The sequence below is a fragment of the Lissotriton helveticus genome, chromosome 5_1 (assembly GCF_964261635.1).
Source record: "Lissotriton helveticus chromosome 5_1, aLisHel1.1, whole genome shotgun sequence".
Classification (NCBI taxonomy): Eukaryota; Metazoa; Chordata; class Amphibia; order Caudata; family Salamandridae; genus Lissotriton; species Lissotriton helveticus.
In genome coordinates this window covers 1107385246-1107412580 of record NC_136065.1, presented here as the reverse complement: position 1 = coordinate 1107412580, position 27335 = coordinate 1107385246, and the positions used below count along the sequence as shown (strand labels likewise).

The 27335-nt window shown below is 46.7% G+C and overlaps 1 protein-coding gene across 1 annotated transcript in view; it reads right to left on the bottom strand.

The window, feature by feature from the left end:
* The window catches only part of LOC144753513 (VPS10 domain-containing receptor SorCS3-like), a 2605581-nt gene that overhangs the window by 121382 nt on the left and 2456864 nt on the right, over positions 1-27335 (bottom strand). Inside the window, exons 22-23 of the mRNA XM_078641177.1 lie at positions 22380-22492; positions 19661-19792 (exon numbers count right to left, since the gene is read on the bottom strand). Of these exons, the coding sequence (XP_078497303.1) occupies positions 19661-19792; positions 22380-22492 (245 nt within the window). The remainder of the gene's footprint in view (positions 1-19660; positions 19793-22379; positions 22493-27335) is intronic.

The following is a 27335-nucleotide window of genomic DNA, read 5'->3' as shown; positions in this document are numbered from 1 at the left end:
ATTATTTTATTATTTTGCACGAACAAAAAGATGCAACATTTATGCACGTTTATGAGCACACATGTTAGTCCCCCCACGTGTAAAGTTTAATCTAGGTTGTATTAGCACGACATATCACAAATCATTAATAATTTTATTCATGTTATGGAAATGTGACTTTGCGAGTTTAAACAAAATTTTGTTTTCTATCTCGCTCCATCAGCTGTCATGATTCAGTATACAGAGCGGGTGTGAGCAGAGGAGCAGACGTAGTTATTGCTGGCCTGCTACCACATTACATTTGACTAACTTTGTTCTTGTGTCACATGTCATCACATGCGACGAGGAGGGGATCATAAGTCCGCGACTTTCAAAGTTATTACATTACAAGGTTGTGGGCAGGGTCTAGTCTTGCATTTTGAAAAGGAGAGGATAGGAACCAATCAGTGGCTAAGATGCAGGCTGTGTAGCCTATTGATTCTAAATACAATGGGGAAAATTAACAATGTATGTTTACGGCCGAAAATAACTTCATGAACTCAGAAGAAACCATTTCTCACGCTGGAAAGGGTCAGACGTTTACTCCGGCAAAGAGTTGGAGTAACCCGCCTTCCAGGATGGGAAGGGGAAGAAATAACTTACAAACTCGTCGGAGATGTAAGTGAAGGGGTTTATCCTTACAGGAAATTGTTTTACTCTTTTGGGGAAAAAGACAAAAAGGAAAACATTGTGTATTTGTGCACCAAGCACAATTTAACCAGGGCCTAAGTCAATGTATTTACAATTATGCATTGACCACTGAATACCCTATTAGTCTTTCTCTAACTCAAGTTCGTTAATAAAAATGAAAAACAATACCCAATACAATTTTACTGACAAAGGTATTTAATATTAATACAGCTCATGGAATCAAATATGGCGACTTGGGTGGTGCCCTCCGAGTCACTTAATAAAAAATAAAAAAATCACGTTGACAGTCCTTATTTTGAAAACAGTTTTTCAGCAGTTCACTTATAAACTTGATTTTATCCAAATCATTTTGTAACGCTCTAGTGCTCCGAGGGTCTCGGCTGAGCCCCGGAAGCACCCACACACATTGTATCACCTTCAGGCCAGGCGTTGCCTGAAGGCTATAAATAAATGGACGGAGGTCGCTCGGGACTTCCGGTCCGACTATACTTCTGAGCGTCATGTGCCCTTTCCTTAGCTGCTGTATCCCCTTAGCAGTATCCCATATGGTTACCCTCTCTCCCCACTAGCCATTGCACACCCGAGCGATACTGCGCAACCCAACACTGGCGACGAGGGTGGAATCGCTTTTATTGAGAAAACGAAACTGCACCTGTGATCCCGCGAGGCGCAGATTGGAGCGAGTGATCTCCTGACGCGACGACGAACACCCCCGGTAAGCAGCGTGCGTCAAAAGCTGCGTGAGGCACCGAGGTGTGAAGCGCCAGGAGTAGAAGCTCCCGACCGCGGACAGACGCAGCGTGAGGCCCAACCGGCGTCAAGTGATGCACGCGCATGCGCAGAAGCAGTGAGGCCCGCCCGGAGCTGAAAGCAAGCGCGAGGAGACGCGCCGGAGGCCCGAACAGGGTGTTTGAATACTGAGACCCCCAGTTAAGCGGGAAAAAAAAATCGGAGGGCAAGCCACAAGGAGAGTAAAGAGAAAACAAAGCCATAAAAGGGTGAAAGAGCAAACAAGCTCTGGCAGTACCAAAAGACACGCAGCAGACCATCATTGGCCAGTGGCACTAACGAAGGCAAGAAAAGGGAATACCAAGCACCACGACAGAAGGTGAACATACAGAAGGGGGCAGGAGACGCATAGCCTCAAGTCAACAAGCAATAGCAAAGGCAAGAGAGCAGAAAGTCGCACCGGCACCCAAACAACAAGCAAGCACCCAGCACAACACGCCTCACAATGTCGGTCCAGGCAGCCCCTGCCGGGTGGAAGTCAACAGCCAGGACCACCCCGAGCACAACTGACGGGACCGCCGGCATCATCATCAGCTCACTCACAAATCCAGTCACTACCGCCATTTAGTGAGCTCATCGACCCTGCGACTACAGCCCCGAGGTGGGCAACCTGGGTCAGGAGGCTCAACAACTACTTTATAGCCACGAGAGAAAAGGATGAAGAGGTCAAGAGGTCGCTACTTTTGCATTTCGGTGGAGACGAGATTTACAAACTCTTCAAACACCTGCCAAATACAGGGGCCGCCAACGACTATGGAGCCGCTGTTCGAGCACTAAACGCCCACTTCGACCCTCAGCTCAATCCACATTTTGAGCGTTTCAAGTTCCGACAGTCAAGGCAGAGAGAAGGGGAGACGATGGATGCATTTCATGCACGTTTGAGGGAGCTCGTAAGTACCTGCACAGAAGATGACCAGACAAAGGATTTCACCGCCCTACTGATCCAGGGATGCCGCAACAAGCCGTTGAGGATACTGATACTGCGTCAACCACGCATCAAGCTAGAAGAGATATTAGTCCTCGCCTGGTCACACGAGCTGTTGGACGCCCGATCCACAGCAATGGAGGCCGCACTCAACACCCATGCAGATCCCGGGGCAACCGTGAAGACGGAACGAGTAGACGCCGTCCACAACCCTGGTCGAGGCAGGCGAGGACGATGGCAGACCCGCACCCCGCGACGGCCACCATGTGGCTACTGCGGACGTGACGAACACAACCAAGATGGCTGCCCTGCACAGGGGAAGACCTGTTATAAATGCGGAGTGCAGAATCACTTCGCGAGTGTATGCAGAAGTGGTTTCCGTGGAAAGAATCAGTCAGGGAAGAAATCGGTGACCGGAGCAATTAGACACTGAGGAAGACGAGGAATGCCATTTCGTATCCTTCCGAACGACCTAAAAAGAAGCAGGAGACCTCAACCGAAGTGCCAGATACAGATTTATGGGTCACCGGTGACCGGAGTAATAGACACAGATGCCACCGTAAACGTAATGGGAATCCAGCAGTACAAGGCACTCAATCCCAAACCAAAACTGATACCTTCCAAGGTCCGGATCCTGACATACGGCAGTCAAGAGCCACTTCCTCTTTGAGGGAAAATGCTAGTGCAAGTCAAGGCGGAGGATCGAGAGGTAAAGACGACTTTCCATGTCGTAGGCAAAGAAGCCGACCTACTTGTTGGGAGTCACACGGCGGAGGACCTTAACCTCATCGCATTTGCCAACGCAGTAAAGGCGCTCCAAACAGAAGATATCCTGCAGTTATTCCCCTCGCTATTCAAAGGACTAGGCACGATCAAAAGACCACCTGTGAGACTTCACATTGACAAAGCTTTCCAACCGATTGCACTCAGACATCGTAGGATTCCGTTCCACTTGAGGACAGCAGTCGAACAAGAGCTGGCCCAGTTAGAGGATCAAGGAGTCATCGAGAAGGTGACGGGCCCGACACCATGGGTGTCTCCGATGGTGATAGCGGAGAAGGCCCGCCAACCAGGAAAAATACGAATCTGCACAGACATGAGGATGCCGAACAAGGCAATAAAGCGTGAATGACACATCACACCAACGGTGGATGATATCCTAGCAGACCTCAACGGAGCGCAGTGGTTCTCCAATTTGGATTTAAATGCAGGGTACCACCAACTGCGACTAGTTGAGGAGAGTAGGTACATCACCACTTTTCTACGCATCTGGGCCTCAGAAGATATAAAAGACTCAATTTCGGCATCTCCTCAGCTGCCGAGATTTTCCAAAACACCACAAAGGAAATCCTATCAGGGTTGCCGGGGGTTCTGAATGTCAGTGATGACATACTGATTCACTCCAAGACAAGCGATGAACATCATCAAAGGCTAAAAGCAACGCTCCGAAGACTGGCTGAGCACGGAGTGACCCTACACCGCGATAAATGTAAGTTCTTCCAGACATCAATAGAATTCTTTGGATATGTATTCAATTCGGATGGCGTTAAAATGGACCCCCGAACATCTCATGCCATCAAACATGCCCCAGCACCTACGACAGCATCGGAAGTGAGAAGTTAATTAGGCATGGCATAATACTGTGCCAGGTTAAGTCTGAACCTTGCCACGATTGCTGAACCCTTGCAGAATCTGACGAAGAAGGAGAGTCCGTGGTAGTGGGCCGGTGCAGAGGATGTAGCCTTCAACCAAATCAAAGCATCACTACTAGATGAAACCACCATGGCTTATTTCGACACCTCGAGGAATACCGAAATTTTAGTAGATGCCAGCCCAGTCGGGTTAGGAGATTTACTTACCCAGGAGACGGAGCCCGGAGTATGGGCTCCATTGGCATTTGCAAGCAAATCGCTGACGGCAACAGAAGCGAGATATTCTCAAATTGAAAGAGAAGCCCTGGCGGTGAAATGGGCCTGCAATCATTTCCACCTCTACATCACGGGACATCTGTTCCGCATGGTGACTGATCGCCAACCTCTAATACCCCTGTTTCGAGGTACTGCACCTCATCTGCCACCCCGGATCGAACAATGGGCCATCCAGACACAACAGTACCAAATGGATCTGGTGTACAGACCCGGGGCCAAAAACCCCGCAGATTTTCTGTCTCGCCACCCGTCCACAGACATGGATCCAGAGTCTGAATAAGACGCCCGCACCGAGGAATTTGTGAATATGATAACGCAGTAGGCATGCCCCCAAGCACTGTCAGCCGACGTGATCATAGCTCAATATGCCAATGACGCGGTCATTCAAAGGGTAACTGATGCCATAAAAACAGGGTCATGGGAAGGTTTCCTAAGGAACGTCCAAAGATGGAGTGAGACAGACCGAGTACGTCTAAGCCAATTCTGGAAGGTCCACAACGAACTAATAAACACAGGAAATGGGCTAATTCTGAGAGGGCCTAGCATACTGATCCCGTTGACACTACAAGGTAAAGCTACAACACTTGCCCATGAAGGACATCAGGGCACCCGAAGAATGAAAGCACGGATGCGAGAAAAGGTATGGTTTCCCAGACTAGAAGAAAGCGTGGATACCGTGGTGCAAAACTGCCGCGGCTGTCAACTAAATAGCACCACTGAGCGGCCAGCGCCGATCATCACCGAAGACCCTGCACCAGCCCCATGGTCGTGGGTCAGCCTAGACCTTGGGAGCTTCACAGACGGAAGGATCACCGTGGTACTAGTGGACAGTTACCCAAAATACCCAATAGTAGATCTAGCACCATCCACTAGCGTTATGAATGTCCAACCAATCCTCAGAAAATCATTTGCTCTGTTTGGAATCCCCCATGTACTCAAAACGGACAATGGCCCTCCCTTCCAAGGAAGCAAATTCAAAGACTTCTTGCAAGCGTTGGGAGTAAAACACCACTGGGTCACACCACAATGGCCACAAGCAAATGGCGAAGTGGAACGCTTCATGAGGACTATCAACAAGACCCTCAGAATAGCCACAGCCGAAGGCACCGACCCAGAGGTAGCACTCCAACACTTCCTTCGGGAGTACATGAGCACCCCCCACGGCACGACTCATTGATCACCCTGGTCGCTGATGTTGGCCGGGCCACGGCGCGACCTGTTGCCCATGGCAGAAAACTGGATACCTGAACCATACTCGCCGGAAGGCACCCAAGAGCATAGACAAAGAAATAACAACAAAGCAAGTCGGAGGAGGAGAGCTCAAGAGAGAACCTTGGTGCCAGGAGACTCAGTACTTATCCGGACGGGAAGACCAGGTGGGAAATTCCGCACCCCGTATGAGTCAGAACCATGGATCATCATAGCAACAAAGGGCACTGCCGTCACAGCACAGCGGCAGGGAGAAGAAGTAACGCGGAACGTCTCGTGGTTCAAACGAATACCACCAACGCCCAGTGGCCCGGAACCAGCCAGCGACACACAATCGGGAGAGGGAGCCGGATGTAGTCCTGACATGGCTCATCCGGAGTCACCATCAGCCACCCCAGGGACAGCAACACCGTCACCCCCGAGAGACAATTTGGAGCGTACTCCCACACGAGGAAGGTGCCTGTACAACCTCAGGCCTAACCCCAGGCCTAGCCAAAGGCTGGCAGACTTTGCATGCTAGAGACTCTAAAGTGATTTATTTCAAAGACCAATTTGGGAAGGGATGTAACGCTCTAGTGCTCCGAGGGTCTCGGCTGAGCCCCGGAAGCACCCACACACATTGTATCACCTTCAGGCCAGGCGTGGCCTGAAGGCTATAAATAAATGGACGGAGGTCACTCGGGACTTCCGGTCCGTCTATACTTCTGAGTGTCGTGTGCCCTTTCTTTAGCTGCTGTATCCCCATAGCAGTATCCCATATGGTTACCCTCTCTCCCCACTAGCATTGCACACCCTAGCGATACTGTGCAACCCAACACATTTGAGTCGCTCTAGATGCAAACATAACTGTTCTTTGAAGTCCGATATTTTGGCACAAATAAACGCTTTAAACAACTTGCCCTCTTTTATCATGGCCACACCAGTTTTTATCATTTCCCAAAAACAATACGCATTTAGCTGTGAGTGCCACTTTTCCATCTTGAGTCTGAGGCCACAGCTAAACTTAGCATCTTGGAAAAAGATCAATGTCACCACCTCTATCGAAGATGCTGTGGACCGTCCCCTGGAAAAATGCTTAGGCAGAGGTCAGCCAAAATAGGGCAACTTGAACTGGTTAGTCACAAAGAGCCTAGAAAGGGATGTAAGGTAACAGGACTATGGGTAAATAAAAAATAAAATCTATTAAACCAATCAGGGGCATATTCTCAAGAACGTGTAATAACGTGTAGAAACCCTGTTACTCCTGAGGCGGAAAGCCGGGAGCTGTTCTACTTATTTTAAAAATTGTGTGTCACCTATAACTTGCTGATTTTAGAGCACTCACCCTTCCCAGGCATCACAGGACTCGGCTCCTGGAAACACTGCACAGCTGACTCTGCGCTGTCTGCGGTCTTGATCTACAAACAAATTACCGCCGCCATTCTCGGCGTGCCGCGAGGCCACGCCCCCTTGGAGGCCACGCCCCCCGCCCTGCTGGTTTAAAGCCCTGACTGCGAGCGCTTTCGGCCAGAAACCCTGTTACTCCTGAGGCGGAAAGCCGGGAGCTGTTCTACTTATTTTAAAAATTGTGTGTCACCTATAACTTGCTGATTTTAGGGCACTCACCCTTCCCAGGCATCACAGGACTCGGCTCCTGGAAACACTGCACAGCTGACTCTGCGCTGTCTGCGGTCTTGATCTACAAACAAATTACCGCCGCCATTCTCGGCATGCCGCGAGGCCACGCCCCCTTGGAGGCCACGCCCCCCGCCCTCCTGCTCCCCTTCTTACTATGTGCATCCACCGTACGCGCAGCGGACGGGCGCAGCGGGCGCGCCGTCTGCGCGCTGAAGGCAAGCCCGTCCGGGCCTGGACGGCCCTAGGCCCGGTCACTATGCCCTTTTCTCCGGGGCATGACCTCTCTTACACTCGAGATAGGCTTGTAGCCCTGAATCCACCTAAACACCCCTCCTGCAACTACATTCATACGGGAGACAATCTTTTTACTAGCTGCAATCTCTGCAACACGCTTCGTGTAAGATCAAAATGTCGGGGCTTACAGCTAGGCCTACTGAACTGTAGGTCGCTCGTTAAACATGCTCACGAGTTAAAACTCCTTATTGAAGAACACGCCTATGACATTCTGTTTCTTACAGAAACGTGGCTTACCCCTGACAACGGCCTGGATATTGTGAATGCCCTCCCTCCCGGATACCAAATCTGCTCATTGAATAGACCAAGTGGAAGAGGAGGAGGGTTAGCCATAATACACAAACATCACCTCACGTGTAGAACTACGGACGGAAAAATTAAAGACTGTGAAAGCTGCCACTTCACCGTACAAATCTCACCAGAAACGTCTATGTCGGGCCTACTGGTATACCGCCCCCCCGGCCCTCTTGCCGAGTTCCCCAGCAGACTCATGGAGTATGTCACCCTCAAGGCCACGACTTCCTCTAACTTCCTTCTACTAGGAGATCTCAATCTTCACTTCCTGGATCCGTCCAACGCCCCCGCAGCGGAACTGCGGCTTGACCTTTCGTCCATTGGCCTCCGCCTAACAAACCCACTGGCCACCCACGATAAAGGCCAGTTACTGGACCCGATCTTCACGAACATCTACGACCTTAAAACACGTGTGCACATCCCTCTTCCTTGGACAGACCATTTCCTGATCCCCTTTGAATGGAATCTCGACATCTGTCCTCCCCAACAGCCTAGAACCAGAACCCTTACCAGGCGTTGGCACAAACTCATTCCTGAAGAATGGGCAGCCAAACTAAGGGAATCCACCCCTTCCCTTAACCACGACCCCACAATTGCGGATTCAGAATTTAATTTGTGGCTCACCCAATCTCTGGACTGCCTCCTTCCCCGATCCAGCACCCTCAAACAAACCAAGAGAGTTAACCCCTCTCCTTGGTACACCACCGAACTTAATACTCTACGTAAGGAATGCAAAAGGAACGAACGCACATGGAGGAAAGATAAGTCATCTGAGAAGAAAGATACATTTCGCTCGTCCATAAAGACCTACAAACTCATGCTCTAGAAAACTAAGAGGTCTTTCTATGAGGAAAGAATTAAAAAAGCATCCTGCTCCGCTCAGGAAACTTTTATCATCCTAAAAGAACTCCTTCACCCCCCAGATCCCCCTACGAAACCCCTGGATCCCATAGCCGCAGAAAACAAATGTATAAAGCTTGCAACGTTCTTCGATGAGAAAATTCAAACAATTCTCGCCTCCTTACCCTCTCCCGACACTGGTCGCACAGGTGGTGACAGTCCCAACCCCCCCTCCTGTCACATTCCACCACTTAACACCCAGGCACCCTCCCTTGACACCTTCGGTCCCGTCACTGTGGAGGAGGTAGCCGCCACGGTTGCATCCATCAAAAGTGGCTCCCCCAGCGACCCGGCCCCACTGCGCTTCCTGAAAAAAGTGGCCCCCACGGTTAACCCCCCGCTTACCACCCTCATTAATGCTTCCCTCTCAAAGGGAGAAGTCCCTCCCAGCTGGAAAGCATCGTTAATAAAAAGCTATCTCATTTCCTAGAAACTAATAACCTGCTGAGAAACTCACAGACAGGCTTTCGCCCTGGCCAGGGCACCGACACCGCCCTCCTAGCGGCAGTAGAGAAGGCCAGAAGCATTCTGGACACAGGAGGAAAAAAGTGGCCCCCACGGTTAACCCCCCGCTTACCACCCTCATTAATGCTTCCCTCTCAAAGGGAGAAGTCCCTCCCAGCTGGAAAGCATCGTTAATAAAAAGCTATCTCATTTCCTAGAAACTAATAACCTGCTGAGAAACTCACAGACAGGCTTTCGCCCTGGCCAGGGCACCGACACCGCCCTCCTAGCGGCAGTAGAGAAGGCCAGAAGCATTCTGGACACAGGAGGATCAGTGGCAGTGATCCTCCTGGACCTCAGCGCGGCCTTCGACACTGTCAACCACCAGGTCCTGATCCACCGTCTTAGAGATATTGGAGTGAAGGGCATGGCGCTGAAATGGCTAACCTCATTTCTCAATAACCGCTCCTTCCAGGTTTGGGAGAATGACAGTCGCTCCCCGGCGGTTCCCCTCCGCTGCGGAGTACCACAGGGCTCCTCATTAAGCCCAACGTTATTTAACGTTTACATGTCCCCTTTGGAGGAGGTGGTCACTCCGTTTGGCGTGACGATTATCAACTATGCCGATGACACCCAGTTGGTGGTGACCCTCTCACACCTGCACCAAGAACCCTCCAATCTTCACGGGTGTCTCACGGAAATCCACGACTGGATGAACTCCTCGGCACTAAAACTTAATGGGTCTAAGACCGAAATCCTACTGCTCGGACAAAAAGGGCCCTCCCTGCCGCCCAGCATATGGCCTACCTGTTTAGGTGATCCCCCTACCCCCAAAGATGAAGTCAAAAGCCTGGGGGTTTGGATGGAAAAAGATCTCACCTTCAGAGTCCAGGCAAAAAAAGTGGCCGGAATATGCTTTGGACTCCTCAGGGCATGCAGGAAGGTGCTCCCCTTGCTCCCCTTCACCTCCCAAAAACTGCTGATCCAGGGCCTCATTTTGTCCCGGCTGGACTACAGCAACGCAATCTATCTGGGAGCACCGGAAGTCACACTCAACACCCTTCAGCGAATCCAGAACGTGGCCGCCCGACTTCTGACCAACACCCCGGCCAGATCTTCGGCCAAGCCAGCCCTGAAGCAGCTCCACTGGCTACCAGTCAGAGAAAGGGTGGTCTTCAAGGCCCTCTGCCTGGCACATAAGACTCTCCACAACAAAGGTCCACCCATTCTCAAAGACTGTATCATCCCCTACAAAGCCACCAGATCTCTCCGGTCAAATCATGAGAACCTCATCACGGTCCATAAAGTCAAAAGAGCCCGAACGGGAGGCCGCCGCTTCTCAGTGAACACGGCAAAGCTCTGGAACAGTCTCCCCCGGAAACTGAGAACCGAACCAATCCTCCTCCTATTCAGGAAAGCACTAAAAACCCATCTGTTCCCCTGATTCCCCCTTCTCTCCCGCTGCTTCTCCCTCATGACTACCAGGTTCTAGCGCCGGGATGCCCCAGGGTTACTGTGCGCTCTACAAAAACCTTAATAATAATAATAATAATAATAATAATAACCATTGCAAAACTTAATGCACATTCCAACATCACAGTCTATCGCGGGAAAATTACGCAGTGTTAACAAAGCATTCTCAACATGGCGGTACCATACGTTAGTCTCCAGATAACGCACCAAATGTCCACGTTAAAATCAATGCCACACTGCAAAAATGCGAAACGCGAACGCAAAAAATCTTGCAATGAGGCCAATCACTGTCCAAAAAGCAGGAAAAACCAGAGACAGGCCTGCAAATCCCATGCTTCTGACGGGAAAATGCAAAATAAAAACTACAGAAACAAAACACCAAAAACAATCCAAAGAGCATAGCAACAAGGATACACCCTGACTGAGCACAGAGTCCAACGCGAACCCCACAACCCCCAAAGACCACCAGCAAAGAACAATGGAGACGGCCAAGGAGAAAAGGGAGTGGAAGACAGGGTGCAATCCGAAGCAAAACCAGATCAGCGTCACGGAGGTGAAAGAACATTACCATCAACTGACCCACAAGTAGACCACCGGGAATGCAGTCGGAGTGTCGAGGAGGCCAAGGGGCGCTGGCATGATGTGATAACCTAAACCAGGCAACCCGCTGCCAACAGGAAGGCAGCAACGGCAACAGAAGGGGGGAGTCCTGCCCCACAGGAGGAGCTGGAGGAAACTGAGGCCACAGTCATCAGTGTGGAGACATTGCAAGGAGTAGGGAGTACAGACACAGCTCGAGAGGACCTGACACAACATCAACAGGGTGAGTAACGACCAGGGACTGGGGTGACAGTGGGAGATGGGCACAATGGCACACATGCACAATGAGGTGTAGCACACTGCACACCCACAATGACCCTGGATCATGTCCCTGATCCCCGTGGCACACTGCAGCACACACACATAGCAATAACAACACACCCACATTGTTGACAATGTGGTACAATGCGCAAACCCGACAATGTAGATCAGAGGTCACAAAAAGCTCCACACACACGCAGAAACAGGCCTACTACATCTGACAGAGCAGGAAACTGTGAAATGGAAATGTACGAGTACAACCTCACATCCGTCATGTAGTCCAAATGTACACGGTCCCGCATCCAAATCCTGAACCTCCCAAACAGTCACAATGTACATTGTCAAACAGTCTGCATGTACACCAGAACAAGGCGCCAACATACATGTCAACACAATGTCAACATGCAACTTCCCTTCACATTGCAGAGGGACACAAAACACCTCCAGCAGAGCACAGAAGAGCACACATCTGTGATGCCAAAGAGGACCACCACACCTTCGACACCAACGACCAACAACAGCCCATGGACATTCCACGCAACCCACCACCAGGACCCGGGCAGCCAAGCTACTTAGAGGAGAACATAGATCCTGCAACAGACCACACAGCAGGAAGCACCAGCAAGCACGGCTGGCTCACAACACTTCACTGACCTACACATGGCACCCCAATGCTAGGTGTCAGAACGCCAAATGGAGGTGGCTGAAAAGGTGCGGGTGGGGTCCGAACCCACGGAAGGCGTATTACATCACATACGTTGGTGTCTATTCTCCTTCAGGGACCCCCTACACCCCACAAAGGAGACCCACACTGCCAGAGAGACTCATGCAGATGCATATTCACGTACAGAACCACGCCCAGGGGCACACAAATAGCAGTCACACACCCACGTTAGATCCGAGTACGACGGCCCAGGCCACTCCCCTTATGAACTGAGTGAGTGACGACAAAGCTACAAGTCGAACCTCCAACCCGCTGTCTGCGGTGACATGTCTGCGCCCGCTGAACACAGCACAATGTAATGTTGTAGGGCCCAGAGCCCTCATGCATACAACAAGACCACAGGGACACATGCAGATATTATGTAGAACTGGCTAAGGGCATGTGCCACATGTACAGTGATGCCTGTGCTGGATGTGTGTGGGATGAGTGTAAGCCAGCCCGCATGGAGTGCTTAGTGCTGGCAAAAACTTGAACAGTGGAAATCAGTGCAACGGAAACTGTAAACACCTGCATAAGCAAACAGAAGTGTCCATGAGTTGCAGTGTACTGAGGTTGGGGCACTACAGCTGAGCATGCTCATGTGATGAAAATGACTAGGCATGTGTCCATTCGGGATATTCATGATGAATATGCAGTGGGGTGTGTTTGACCTGCATCATCTTCCTCATCAACGTCCCAGGTCCCCCACACTGCCTGAGGTGACATTGCTGCGCAACCTCTGCACAGCACAAAACTCAATCAGCAACGGTCCATGGGTTGCGGTGCACTGAGTCAGTGGCACATGAAGTGCTAAGCAGGTAATCAGACAGATGATGGCATCCACGACAGGTGTGAGAAACTTTGTCAGTCTGCCAGTACCACTTTTTCGACTCTGGCAGATGGCGGTTGGAGGTGGTCCTGGCGATGGTGGTGTGTGCCTCCTGGGGTGATGCCATGTCTGGGCCGGTCATGACTCGATTGGATGTGTGAGCCTTGATGGACCACAGTTGAGGCCGGAGGCAGCGGACAGCGCAGTGCCACATACACATGGCGTTGTAGACCCCAAGACCACAGTCTCAGAGGTCATCCAATATAACAGAGGAAAGGGTCTCTGACTTGACCAGCACAGAGTTAGTGGTCTGCCTCATGGCGGGGTGAGAGGCGATGCCCTGGCAGAGATGTTGGGCATTCTGGAAGAGGACCAAGCCCATTGTTACATGCCTTTTATTCACACCGCTATGCTGGCCTGGCGTATGCCTGGCCAGCCCACTCCCCTCACGCTTTCAGGGGGGACATAACAATCTACATTTCCTGCGATCTTCCCCACTGGCTGGGGAAACATGGTGGCGTCCACTGTCCCCCACACTCCATACACCGACGGTTCATGTCGACATAGATATGTTTGTGGTCTGAATCCTGCAATCTGTCCAGCACAACCACACCACACTTGGCATTGTGTACATTCATATTCATCAGTCAATTGCCTCCATCATACATGTCTGGTCCCCACCTCTTCCAACATCCTGCTATTTTGTGGCTGTGGGGCCATGCCGTTGATTGCTAATGTACATGGCTGGCCCAGGTTCCCACAGTAAGTTGTTTTGTTGGGTCTGGTGTGTGTACATGTTGTATGTGAGCTTGTGACATGGGCATTTTCTGTGTTGTGAGTTGCATGATTGTGGAGTTGAGGTGTGTTCATTTGGTATTGGCCAACGAGTAGTGCATTTCCGTGGGTGCCATCCTGGTAGCTCAGGTTGATGATCGACTGTCGGAAGGTGTGGAACTCATGCATACTGCTTGGGGGGTTGGCGACGACGATGGCGGACATTCCTCGGTGGTCCAATATTGCCTGGACATTGGTGGGATACGTGCGCTTTCTGTTGCACTTTTTGTGTGCAGTGTTGCCGGGGCCACTCTTAGGACATGTGTGCAGTCAATTGCCCCCTGACACGTGCGGGAAGCCAGCTGTGGCGCAGAAGCCTTGCTTGCTCTCCGTCTGTCTCTGCACAGTGTGTGGGAAGTATAGATGGTGGGGTACCAAGCTGATGGTGTCATCCATGAACGTTGTGAGGGACTTGGATTGGCCTGGCTGTGCCACTCCTCCGTCTCAGGCAGATGTTGGTTAGAGGGTACTAGAGGCCAACAGGTGCAGCACAGCCAGCAGCTTGGTCTGAGGTGGGATGTTGGTTGTCCGCTGTGTTGGTACCGTCAGCCTGTGGACGATGATGGTCATGATGCGGAGCAGGGTTGTTCCTTTGAGCATGTAGTGGGCAATGACATTCTCTGGTGTTGGGTCTTTGAGGTTGGTGCATTTTCTGAGGGTCGCTGTCTTTGTCTGCGTTGCCTCAGTGTTGGTCCAGGGGGGTGGGGAGGTCCTGGGGGTGGTGGTGGTGGGTGTTGTGGCCCTCTTGGGTGTCCGGCCTGCATGTTTAGTGGCTCCATGGCATCTGTTGTTCTTCAGGTGTGGCTCTGGGCTTGCCTCCCTTTTGTGGTGCATGCTGTCGTCCGACTTTGCACCAGGTCAGAGCAGGTGTTAGTTTCCTCCTGCTGACGTGCCTTATTGCATGTTCTGTGGTCTTTTCGACGATCTGGCTGTTCGTTGAGAATATGGCGGAGTGGTGTTGTTGCAGCTTTTTGCACGGGAAAGCCTACTCTGTATCTCATTAGCGATAGTTGCCGGGGTCGTCTGTGTTAATGATTTTTGCGGCTGCTAAAGTAGGTAAACTGGTGCTATGGGCTGTGAGCACCAGCTTTTGCATGGGGTGATAACTTTATCGCGACTTTGGCTGCGTTAGAGTGCCATTAATTTGGTGATAACTCCTTGAGAATATGCCCCTCATTCTTTTGCAACGTTAAAAGACTATGAAGGAAATCTGGCATTGAGGTCTACCCATCCAAATATTAGTATTTATGTTCATCACGTCTGAATATGAATAAAACCATCTAGAGTTCATGATAGGGACCATTCACTTGCATGCTGCAATATGTTTGTTTCACTTAAGATGCACACATACTGTTGAATAGATTACTCAGTAGATCTTCAGATTCACTGTTCCGTTTCATACGTTGTACATCTCAGGCACATCACCTTTCTTTTAATACAGCCCTTTAACATTCACCCAGCAGCGTGTCCAGCTGATTAGTAAACAACTTTAGGTGTACATGTTCATTATCCTGCACAAGCACAATCTTACCTTTAGCTTATAACATTTGTATTTGTAAAGCTAACATTCATCCCCAATGGAGTATCTTGGCGCTGAATAAGAGATGTTTATTGTTACTGATTTTATCACCCTCAGATGGATGAAAGGCTGAGTGGACCCACTGGGATTTGAACCTATGATATTGAGGTGAACACAGGCCCCTTCAGTGGATGCATTAGTCCACTCAGCCACCAGACCAGGCTTATGACAAGAGCACCATCTACAAATAGGTTTAGTGAGGCCATCTCAAGATGGACACATATGTTCTTGCACATACCCTACTTCAAAAACACATCATTGTCTTCAAAGCTCCTGGTTGACAGACAATGTAGCAAAACTGCCAGTGTCTAATAATCTGAATAATTGCCACCCCCACCCTTTCTTTCCAGGCCAATCAATAAACTTCAAATAAATTGAGTGTTTTTCACAGCCCTGCTTGCAACTAACAAAAAAGTATTCAGTATGAGTGAGTATTCTAGCTGTATTTTCCGACAGAATGGTTTATGAAAGAAGTATTTGTTTATAAAGCTATCAGTTCATGTAGGTTGGGTCTATATGCAACAATGGTAAAGGATTCCAGTTTCACTCATGGAAAACGCCTGTGTGGAAAAGGTAATCATTTTTTTATGTTGCCTGATCAGTGACAGTCTATGTGTCTGTTGTACCAAAGACAAGTCATTGGGGAGCCTTACTCAAACAGGGGAATTAGGTGTCAGATCAGCTGAAGCAGCTAAAGAAGAGAATGGAATGCCTTTATATATGAGCCCAGTTGGTTGTAGGCCCTGTTTTACAACTATGAGCGGAACTCACGAGATACAGAGGTCTGGTTTCTTGACCTCACATCTACATATGGTGAGGCAGCACGTCTCCGGTTCTGCGGTGAGAAATGTTGTTCTGCCCTGTTTTGGGAAGCTCAGCCCCTGGTAGCTACTGCACAGAGCAGACTAGCTTAACTTAAGAAAATGGGAAAAGCATTTAGAAGTACCAAAACTGTTGAAACAATTGAAAACAAAATGCTATAAAATCCCTCTCCAATTTATAACAATAGAAAATAAATATTTTAATCAACAATATAACACCAACAAGACAAAAAAACAAGAATGGGAAATAGAGATAGCAATGTTTTACATTTTAAACGAAAATAGCTCAAAATGTGCATTACAGGTTTAAGGCCGAAGGGGGATGGAGTGCAAGTTGGATACATGAGTTAAATTGAAGTTACCTTCACACTTAAAAAAATAACATTCAAGAAGGTAGATTCCTCAGCGGGGCAAGAATGCAGAGTGGATCAGAAGACTGGCTCGTCAATGATGGATTGACAAAGGACGAGGTTTTAGTGAAGCCTTCAACAAAGGTGGGAAGAGCTCAGAGCAATGTAAGTTATGGGGACATGCCCAGAAAGAAGTCTACTTGGACTGGATGCTGCTCCACATCGGGCCTGTTGAAGATTTGTACCTGTGAACTTAGAATCCTTTCTAGAAGTTGGGTTTTCTTAGCCAAGGAGGGTTTGACATTGTTAAATGCCCGTCAGCGTAGGTCACACTGAATCCGATTTGCTGCTGTGGGGGAGAATGTAGAGGGAACTGCGGCAGAGTTAGGCCCACTGGCGATGCACCCTTCATGGATCGGCTGGCATGCTGGTCCGAGTCCCTCGCAGGTCACACTGAATCTGATTTGTTGCTATGGGGGAGAATGTACAGGGAACTGCGGTGAAGTTAGGCCCACTGGCGATGCACCCTTCACAAATCGGCTGGCAAATTGGTCCCAGTCCCTCAATGGTTCTTCAAGCAAAAAGTTGCCAAAAAGTTTCCACATCCCAGGCTTCGGGGTCAGGCAAGAGGAATACACTCTGACACCAACCAGAGGTCCAGGAACTCAGGAACAGAATCCGTGAGTCAGACTTCACTCCAACAAAAAGACACACACAGGGTCCAGGGCAGGTCCAGTTGGACGTTGTCTGCTGGGCTCTTCTGGAAAGAGGGCTTCTAACCATTTGTGTGTCCCTGTGGCTTAACAGGAGGTCTGCCAACAGCCCCTAAGAGTCTATGACTTTGTCCCTAGTACAAATGGGAGCAGAAACAGCCATTGGGGTTCTCCTTACTGGTCTAAACAACAGGTGCAGTCATTCTTCTGTCTTCCATAGGTGCAATAGTTTTCAGAAAAGGGTGCTCATGGGTGCCATTTGTATACCCGGCCATAGCCTGTGGGTGGGTGTGAATCCTGGCCCTTCCCTAACCAATTGGGAAAAAGTTCCCACTGGCAACCATTACTTTTCTTTTCAGTATTTTCTAAGTCCCCTACTCCAAAAAAGTCTATGGTTCCCCTCTCTTGCCTAAATCGCTCACAGCAGAACCTTTCTTCTCCTGCGCAGAAGTCCTCTACCCATCCCTGAGGTTTGGCCAGGAAAATGAGAAACCCCTTCTCTGTGTTCTCTCAAAACCTGTTCCGGGGCAGCTCCTCTGCCATTGGGATTGGTGCCTGAATATATGGAAGGAAAAAGTAGGGGCAGACTCAGGTGTTAGTTATATCTGCCTGTGACAGGGAAGGCCTCTTTGAGGTTAGATAAGTTCCTGTCAGAAGAACAGAACACCTACCAACACCCAAGGCCTTTGTCTCAGCTCTGGGAGCAAGTTCACACCTCATCAAAGGGCTATTTGACTCCCAGTTGACAGTTTAAAGCTCATGCCAATGAACTTTTAGAGGCTTTAGGCAAATGTAGGCTTCTTTTTAAAATACCTTATGTAAAATATTTAGTATAAATCTGACTTTACCAGTGAATTTGGCTAGTAATAAATATTTTAAAAGTCCAATAATTATCTTTGCATCTCATTCCTAGGCGAAGATATAATTATTTCATTTTAATATCATATCCATTGCTTTTGTATGTAACAACTAACCCTGCTAGAGTGAAAATAGCTTTTGGGGCTTTGTTGCTGAAAGGATATGTTTCACTTTTACATGTAGTCCCTTTGAATAACATGAGCCATGCCTTATTTTGCATTAAGGCCTAGTTAAGTTTGTTTTTTTAATAATTAGAAGGAGGGTGTTAGGCTTGTCAAAAGAGGATATTTTGACAGGTCAGAAAGCAGTTTTAAACTGCTCAGACAGGCTACAGAGGTAGGCTGGCAGTCATGTTTTGCACTGTAGATCTAGTGGTGTCACTATATGTGCTGCAGTTCTCTAGTGATGTTTAACTTTCAAGCCCTGGGTACACTTAAAACCCTATACTAGGATCTTATAGGTTGGTCGAATATATCAATTAGCATTACAGTCAATTTTGATATGCTTTAGGGGTTAGAGCAAGTGCACTTGAGCCTGGTTAGCAGAGTCCCAGGGCACAGAGTAAAAAAAAGGCATCATCAGTTCAAACAAATGGGGGTGATCATGAAAAATGAAGCATTTTACTACATGTACTACCTAATAATCTTCCTTTGGACTGTTGGAGACATGATATCATGGCTCAAATCAGTTTAAAGCTTGATTACTTTAATGCACAATGCCTAGGCATTAAGTCATCCTCAATTCAACAACTCCAGACCATTCAAAATCAGGCAGCCAGAACTGGTTGTGTGGCTTATTATTTCAACCACTTGGAACCGTTGCTACAATTACTACATTGGCTACTGAATCAAACTCTAATTTTATTCATGATCTTATGCATTAGTCTTCATTCTCTTTTGGAACAACACCTAAAAGTATTAAGAGAGTACTGCCCAGAAATGTGCCAAGCAGACAGTTGATTTTCCTCTAATCAGACTCCACTAAAGGGTCAACATTTCTGTAAATCAAAATGCAGACGCGGTGCTTTCCCAATTTATGCCCAGTGTTTATAGAATTTTCTTATACTTGAGTTACGTTCCATACCTTCATACCTCTCATTAATGACGCAACTGAAAACATCACTTTGAATGAACAAACAGCTTCTCCTGTGGGGTCTCTTTGTAGATCTCTGTTGTGCTAGGAGTACTTCAGGTGACTCCTATTCTACAATCAATTGTCTAACATAACTACAGGAATCTCCAGTAAACAAAGTCCTCACATGAGTTATATATAACAAAACACATCTGCACAACATATGTATAATATAATTTGTACGAGAACTGGCCAATAGAGACCACCACATTATTCCTATGAATTGCCACCATTTTCAGCTATTGGCAGTGTCTACTCCCCTTAGGAGCACATTCAGCTGGGCAAGGAAGTGTTATCTTCATAACACATAAAATGACTTTTTAATCATGTATACTTTCCTCATTAAACAAACAGGGAATGGAGTTTAATTTAGTAAACACAGTTTATTGCTCGCATTTGTCTTAACAAGGATTCATTATTCAAACATATGTTAACTTACTGGTTCTAAATCAACTTCATTTCCTTTCCTTCTCTCTGTCACATTTTTGTGAGGTAAAACAAACAGTTCAGCAGAGGTTGGTACTCCAGGAAACACTGCCACCAAAATCTGTTCATGGGCAATATTAGTCACCTGGAAAGTAAAAACACACAGTTACTCATTCTCAAAGAACACGTTTAATTGTCATTCACTAGCTGTAATTTATCGTGCATTCAATGGAACTACTACATCTAGCATGCAACTACTAGATAGCTCTTGTTGTTGTTCTTGTGGTTCTGTTGAAACCTGACATGCAAACAGTTTATCTTTTATCCAAATCTATTCTATCATTTCATCAGCCTGAATTGCCCTTTGAGGCAGCTACCAATCGAATTATGTGCAATAGGAAAGCGAATTCCTAGCTTACATGACAGAGTAACTCCATGAGCCCTCGAGAGAAGCAAACCCTAAACTGAAATACATGCAAACTATAATGCAAGCTGCAGAGTAAGGCATCCTTAGCAAAGACTTTTCTAGATATTCTCACTAAACATCATTTGATTGTCTCGTTTTCAGCTGTGTAATCAGAGGTATCCTTCACATTTCTGTAAATTTAATGAATGGTTTCAAAGTATTCTAAGACTTTAATTGAGAAAATAAAATGTATATTGTCTTTCTTTATTAAGACGGATTTATTAGGCCTTGATATTTGACAGACACTTGTTAGTCTGGGGCTATATTATCTCCATCCGTATTAGTTGTGAGTCAAATGGCCAGCTAAAGAATATGACTGAATATACACACCATAGGTCAATTAATAGGGATCCCTGTAAGTGTGTGTTCTCTTTTAAACAATCTAAAGTATTTCCATCTTAAATTGTTAAAAATGCTATTTACAGATTTGTGCTCTGTGCGCACAATGTATTCCTAGTTTCAATGTGAGACATTAACCCCTTCCGCGCTCATGACGAGCTCAGCTCGTCATGAGTGACGACGCTCGTACGCTCATGAGCTGAGCTCGTCATGTAACACGTTTTTTTTTTAAACGCAGCGCGCAGCGGGAAAACCGCTAGCGCGCATGGGGTTAAGAAGAAATGTAGAGGTTAGTGTAAGTACATTCGGTGTGCTGGCTGAAGTAGGCCACTTACTAACACACCAGTGATACTCTTTACAGTGTTCATCTAAGAAGGCTATGCTATTGCTATTAGTTCTTGACCAGTAAAGGCCCAGGACATTGAGGAAAAGATCGAAGAAAAGTAGAAATTCCTCTGGGGCAATTTATGTGCAAACAGGGATGACTGTACTTGCATTTTATGATGTGTAAATACCTGAGAAAAGAAAGAGGGATGTTTGCTATTTTCTGAATTACAACACAATGGCGCTGATTTACAAAGAAGTCCCTCAACTAATTAATCAACGTTTCTGTACTGCATTGTGTTAGAGGGAAAGAGAAGTAAAATACCATATCTGTGAAGATATGACACTCTCCCTCTCTCTCTCTACCAAAGGCTCACAACTAGGCTGTCTAGTCCAAGGGAATGTGTGTGTGATGCCTAGCATAGCTTTTGTGATGCAAGTGTACCCAGTACAAAATATCATGCCTAGACAAACTTTAAAACTTTTTCTACTTGCATGTGTGCTATACAGTGTAGCACACATGTAGAGTCAGAAAGGTTTGGAGAAATAAAAGTATTTCTCAAAGTTAACACCACTCTCAAATGGACAATATTTTTTGATGAAAAATCCTGTCTTTTGTTGTTTGTAGATAGGGCTAGTTCATATTTATCATGTCACAGCTGCTGTGTGTTCAAAGACAGAGGTTAGTGTTTATTTTTCTTTCTCCAAACTGCAAAGTTACAGAATTTGCCAAGTGAACTATTTGACAATCTTACTGGGGTGAAGGAGGTTTGAAAGGAAAGACAGTAGGGTGTCAGTTTTCTTTTCTAACATAGAACTTTAACATTAAACATTATCTTTTAAATAGCTGTAAAATAACTACAAATATTTCATAATACACCAACAGTTAGGAAAAGATAAAGGGACCAATTCATTTGTATATTTGAAGTGTGATGGGAACAAAGATTTGAATAGAAGCAGAACAAATCCAGACACCTGACTTGGTGATGTGCAAATGGTAAATATTTGCTGAAATTAGTTTTCTACACGTTATTTACACTATATAGTTTTATCACTGAAACTACATGTCAGTGAGTATTTTATGGCCATTTCAATGGAAAATGTGTAGTCTGTAAATGACAGTGTGCTACCAAACCATGGTTTTAGTAATATATGTGGGACAGTCTGCTTCAAAATATACCACCAGCTACATACTACACCTTAAAACCTCTCCTGGTGAATGAGCGTGGCTCATTTTCGACCCTTGTTCTTTGTGTGATGCTAGGAGTTTGCACAATCCCTAAGACTTCTGTGAAGTAACATTGATGGCAGCATCCTCACTCTGAAAATTGTCAGCAAGCCAATGTATAAAAAAAAATCAAATAAACCACATAATAGCTGTGACCCTGATGAAAGCGTCTTCACAATAAAGTGAAAGGTTTGCCTCTGGTCTAACATTCACTGAATGAGCGACTGACATGCTGTTTGCTCTATGAAAAGCAGTATATAATGCACTCGATTTATGAAAGGAAACCCAGATTGTCTGCTCAGATTGCCTTTTTAAGTAGAAGTGTAGCCATGAAAAATAAATCTTTAAAGTAAAAATGGTTTGATGTTAGCTTACTTGTAAAAGGGCTCGCTTGATGATTTTGCTGATATCCTGCCTCCACTCGGGGATGTCGGGGTTATGATAATCCAGATTAGGCGAAAAAGAAAGCAGCTGCGACTGGAAGTATTCTGGAGAGAGAAGGAATGGATGCATCATACAGATTGGACACACTTCAGTTTCTCCAGAAATCATATAGTTGTGAGCAGCATGTCTCATACATTTATCATAGTTAGGTGCCAAACTCGCCATAATATAATCTCCTAGCTCAAAATCTATTCAACGGTTCCTGTCTGAAGATAGGAATGCTTCAATATGAGTTCCTTCACCAACTATTGAAGCGTGTCACACCCGGGACTACATCAAGTAAAATGGTCAGAATTGCACAGTGGAACTTTCTGCTCTAGTTAAAGGCACAATTGTTTGAGCAGGGGCTTTGCAACATATTGCACATACAATGCGCAATTCCATTGCTGGCACACTTTTGTAGCCACACTAAGGGCTAGTTTTATGAAATAGTGGCACAGCAAGGCACCTTGCTTCACTGCATCACTGGGAAAGGGCAGGAATGTGCTGTATATATGGAAATACGGGGCATTTCTGTCCTTTACCCTGCACTGGTGCACAATGGGCTGCCTAGCCCCAATTCGGCCACCATTGCACTTTGGTGCAAGGGTGCTTGTGTTGCATGCAGGGTTGTTTTTGTGCAGGAAAAGACACCTTACTGAGCAAAGAAAAAATCCTGAGAGGCTTTTATACTCTGTCTATATGTGCTGCAGAATGCAGCACACATAGAAGTAGGAAACAATTAGGAAAAATAAAGATTTTTCTCCTCATTGCGCCTCTTTTTGGCACATTCCCAGGTTTACCTGTTCTTGTAAATCTGGTAGTTTACATAAAAATCCATGGATGTTGCGTGGGAACATCCATGGAAATGCCTCCCTGGTACAGAGTAATGCAATGCACCAATTTGCGCTACATTACATTGTACAAGATTTATTAAGCCTCACAGAGCCATGCAAGGTGGCCTTGTGTGGCTTCATAAATGACATTTTTCTTTTGCATCGCTCTTGCACCATGTTGTGTGGTGCAACAGTGATGCAAAGGGACTCCTAAATATGCACCTGAGAGTATAGCGCTTTAAGGTGGACCTGCGGTTTAATACCTTCAATCCACCTTTCAATACAGCAATATGTTTAGGAAGTGATAGAGATAGCAATGCAAGCTGATGGACTGTGAATGTGTATCTGCCTGCAGCGGGATGCATAGGTTGTTCTTTGGACCCACATACTGCACTGCCAAGGGGTGCACTTGTGGGTCATACTGATAGTGAACCACTTAATGCATAGTGTACTTCCAGATGGAGTGTTTATCCTTGCGTTGGGACCTGTCACATGAAACCTGAGCATGAGCAAAAGCATACACTCATTTACAAAGAGACTTGCCCTCATGCAAATGAGGGTGCCACCTTGAAACCACACAGGCGCAATATGTGTGCCAGACAAGATTCTGTGAATGCTTCTATAATAACACAGTACAGTGTGATGCAAAAAAAATGACTTAAACTCCTCAGGTACCCTATGTAATATGTCCACTGGTGTCAGTGTATGTCAGTTGATAGGAACGTCATCATCAGTGAGTGTCTAATGGTGTATACATGTAATGCAAACTGACAAGATTGGAAATGAACCCTAACTACAAAAAAAATCAATCACATTGATTATGTGCTGTCCTTTATTCATTATTTTAGAATTGGAGTTTGATAAATTGAGTTATGCTCATAAATGAAAAAAGACCAAAATGACAAAAATCCAACCAGTAGAACTGGAGATATGCAATTTTAAATATCTCAGTTAAAAAAGCTACAAAAAGCACCAAGCGCAAACCATGGATATTTGGTGTTTCTGGACAGGGACAAAGTCATAAGTTCAAGCCAACCACAATGAACTTGGGCAGGCTGCAATGACCCAGTTAGGCCCGCTGAGCAAAGTACCTTAAATCCTGGTTTGCAGAGCACTGTGAAGATCTGCCTTGGAGATGCTGAGGTGATACGTTGGTTTTGAGGTGCTGCAAGGAGTTGATGTGAAGTCCTGCATCCTCATCGAGGATCCCTTCAATGATGGCTTGCGACGTGAAGCCCGGTGTTGTGGATGTGTCGGCCAGTTGGGGTGATGTGTCAGTTCCAAGGAGCTGAAAGGCTGCAAGGAGGAGTCCGGTGTCGTCGTTCAGGCTGCAGTCGACAAGCGACATGAGGGTTTGTGCCGGGGATGCACCATGCAGTGGCAGTTCTGAAGAGGTGACGGGCTGCAATGTGATAAGGCTCCTTGTGAAGATACAGATACATTCAGCAGTGGTGATGTATGGGCTCTGCTCGGGGTTCTGCCATGCAGCAGATGAGATGCTTTGGTTTGGCTGGGTCCACAGAGGCTGGCAGAGCACCTTAGCCTCACTTCCAAGGGTCCAAGACTGGGGTGGCATCACTTGGCTGTGTAGATTCACAGATGGCAGAGTCCAGGTGCTGGTTTAAAAGTTGTTGGAGTCTGCTGACCCTTAGGCTCGGGTCAGGAGGCCAGCAAACTAGCCCTTGTTTCACTATGGACTCCTGGGTTCAACAGATGCACGACCAGCCACCCTCACTCAGGCAAGAGGGCAGCAGGTAGCAGGTTGGCACAGCAGTGCAACAGCACTTCAAAGTAGCAATCCAGCAGAGTGGCAATCCTTTCAGCAGCACAGCAGTCTTTCTTCCTCTCAGAGAATCCACAGGACCAGAAGTGTACTGAAGAGGCAGTGCCTGATGTCCAATATTTATACCTGATGCCTTTCCTATGGACAGCAGGAGAAGCTTCTAGAAATTCCCTTTGAAGTCTCAAGGTATCCTGCCGTTCCTCTCCTGACTCCAGACTAACGACAGGGGTGTGCTGCCCTTTGTCTGGATGCAGGACATAGCCTGTTTAAGTGTAAGTGGGGTTGTGCCCAGCTCCTCCTTCCCATCCTGCCAGTGGTGGGCCATCCAGACACACCTAGGCTCTCTATTGTCATGTCTGGCCACACGACACACACTAAACTCAACTGGCAACTACACTCAATCATGAGACCCAGAGACAGGTTGCAGGCCCTAATTGGCTAATGCAGAAAATGCCACCTTCTAAAAGTGACATTTTCAAAATTCCAAATTAAAATACAGCCTCACCATAAGTTATGATTGTCCATTACAATTCCAAACACACCAAACAAACTGGTTACCTGCTCCTATTTGGAAATTACAGCTTATTCAATGTAATAAGGTAACTCCAATGTATGCTATGGAAGAGCTGGGTCTTGCAGTAGTGGAAAAATAATTTAAGAGTTTTTCAATACCAGAACATGTAAAACAAAAGAGCACATGCCCTACTTTTTAAATATATTCCACCCTGCATCTAGGCTGTCCAGGGCCTACACTTGGGGTGCATTAAATGCATTGAAAAGGAATGTTTGGACCTGGCAAAAGGTTTTTTTTGCCAGGTCAAAATCACAGTTTCAAACTGCACACACAGCGTACAATGGCAGGCCTGAGACATGTTTAAAGTACTACTTAACTGTGCGGCACAATCAGAGTTGCAGGCCCACTTGCAAAATGTAATTCACAGAACCTGGGCACAGGTACGGCCACTTTACTATGGACTTACAAGTACATTAAATATGCCATTTGGGTATAAGCCAATGTTACCATGTCTTAAGGAATGAGCAGTAACGTGCCCAGATCAATTTTTGAGGGGAGGGTATCCACAAGATACCATCATTGAATTCTGATTTTTCTTGTGGGTAATTCTGCTTGCGCTGTGCAGAATGTCTGTCACACAGTTGGCCTTTCATGCTCCTCACAGCTCTACCCTACAGCTCCATTACTTACACTTTTTCTTAGCCTGAGAAGCAAAATCAAACTGTGAAGTGCATGTATTCTAATATATTGAGTGCATTGGGAAAATATTCACATACCAGTCCGGTGGAGCACATGTGTGATGCATATTAAGCCTTGTCATTTATAGTGCATTAAAACTGAAAAATTGTGGTATTAAATGTCTTTTAAAAGAACACTTTTAGGACCTTACCTACAAAGCCCTTTTGTGACCGCAAACCCTGTGATTTGGAAGGTCACAAAGTTTGCAACTGTAAAGGTGTTATTCTTTATGTTCAAAAACCCTTTTATAAGTCTTAAACTTATTTCCGATTAGTGAAAGGGCTTTTGTGCCCCTGTACATATTGAAAATAGTAGGTGTTTTGAAGGGATATCCCCTCCTATTTCAGAGTTGGAGAGGAATGCATCAAAGGTGTTTCACTGCATTTGAAATATACTGAATAGATATCAACATCTTCTGACATCTTCCCCTTTGGCAATCGTGACAGCAGCCTCCTGGAGGAGCAGTCAGAGGTCCGTAGGACCACTGTCTCCTCTCCCTGATGCTTTTTTTTATAACAGTGTCCTTTAATTCTTAAAAGCAGCACCAATTGGTGCTTTAATTGACATGGGATGCCTTTTAAAAAACGTTTTGTGTTTGCAAATGCATTCTTTTGAAGACATCCATCCCTTCATTAGTAGTTAATCACAGAGGGTCAGAAACTGTGACCTGCCTAATAAATATTAATTAGGCAGCTCATTTCACGACCCTCCCCCCACTGTTGTGTAGTTTGTGAGCCGATCTATTAGTATATAGGTCGGTTCACAATTTCAAACTGCAGTCACAAAATGTCTGTGCTCAAATTCTGGTACAAAAGGGGGTGGTGATGGACGGAGCATCTGAACCAATCAAACACTCACACCCAGTCAACAGATCTGGGTTTAATCTATCACCGTTCTTTAGCCCACTCTGCCACCCCAGTTCAGACAAATTCTGACCACTTTTTGAGAATGTAAAGTTTGCACATGTGGCCCTATATATTATTCAATATTACATCACCCCCAGCCTGAATCCCTCCAAAGGATCTTGTGCCTTACAT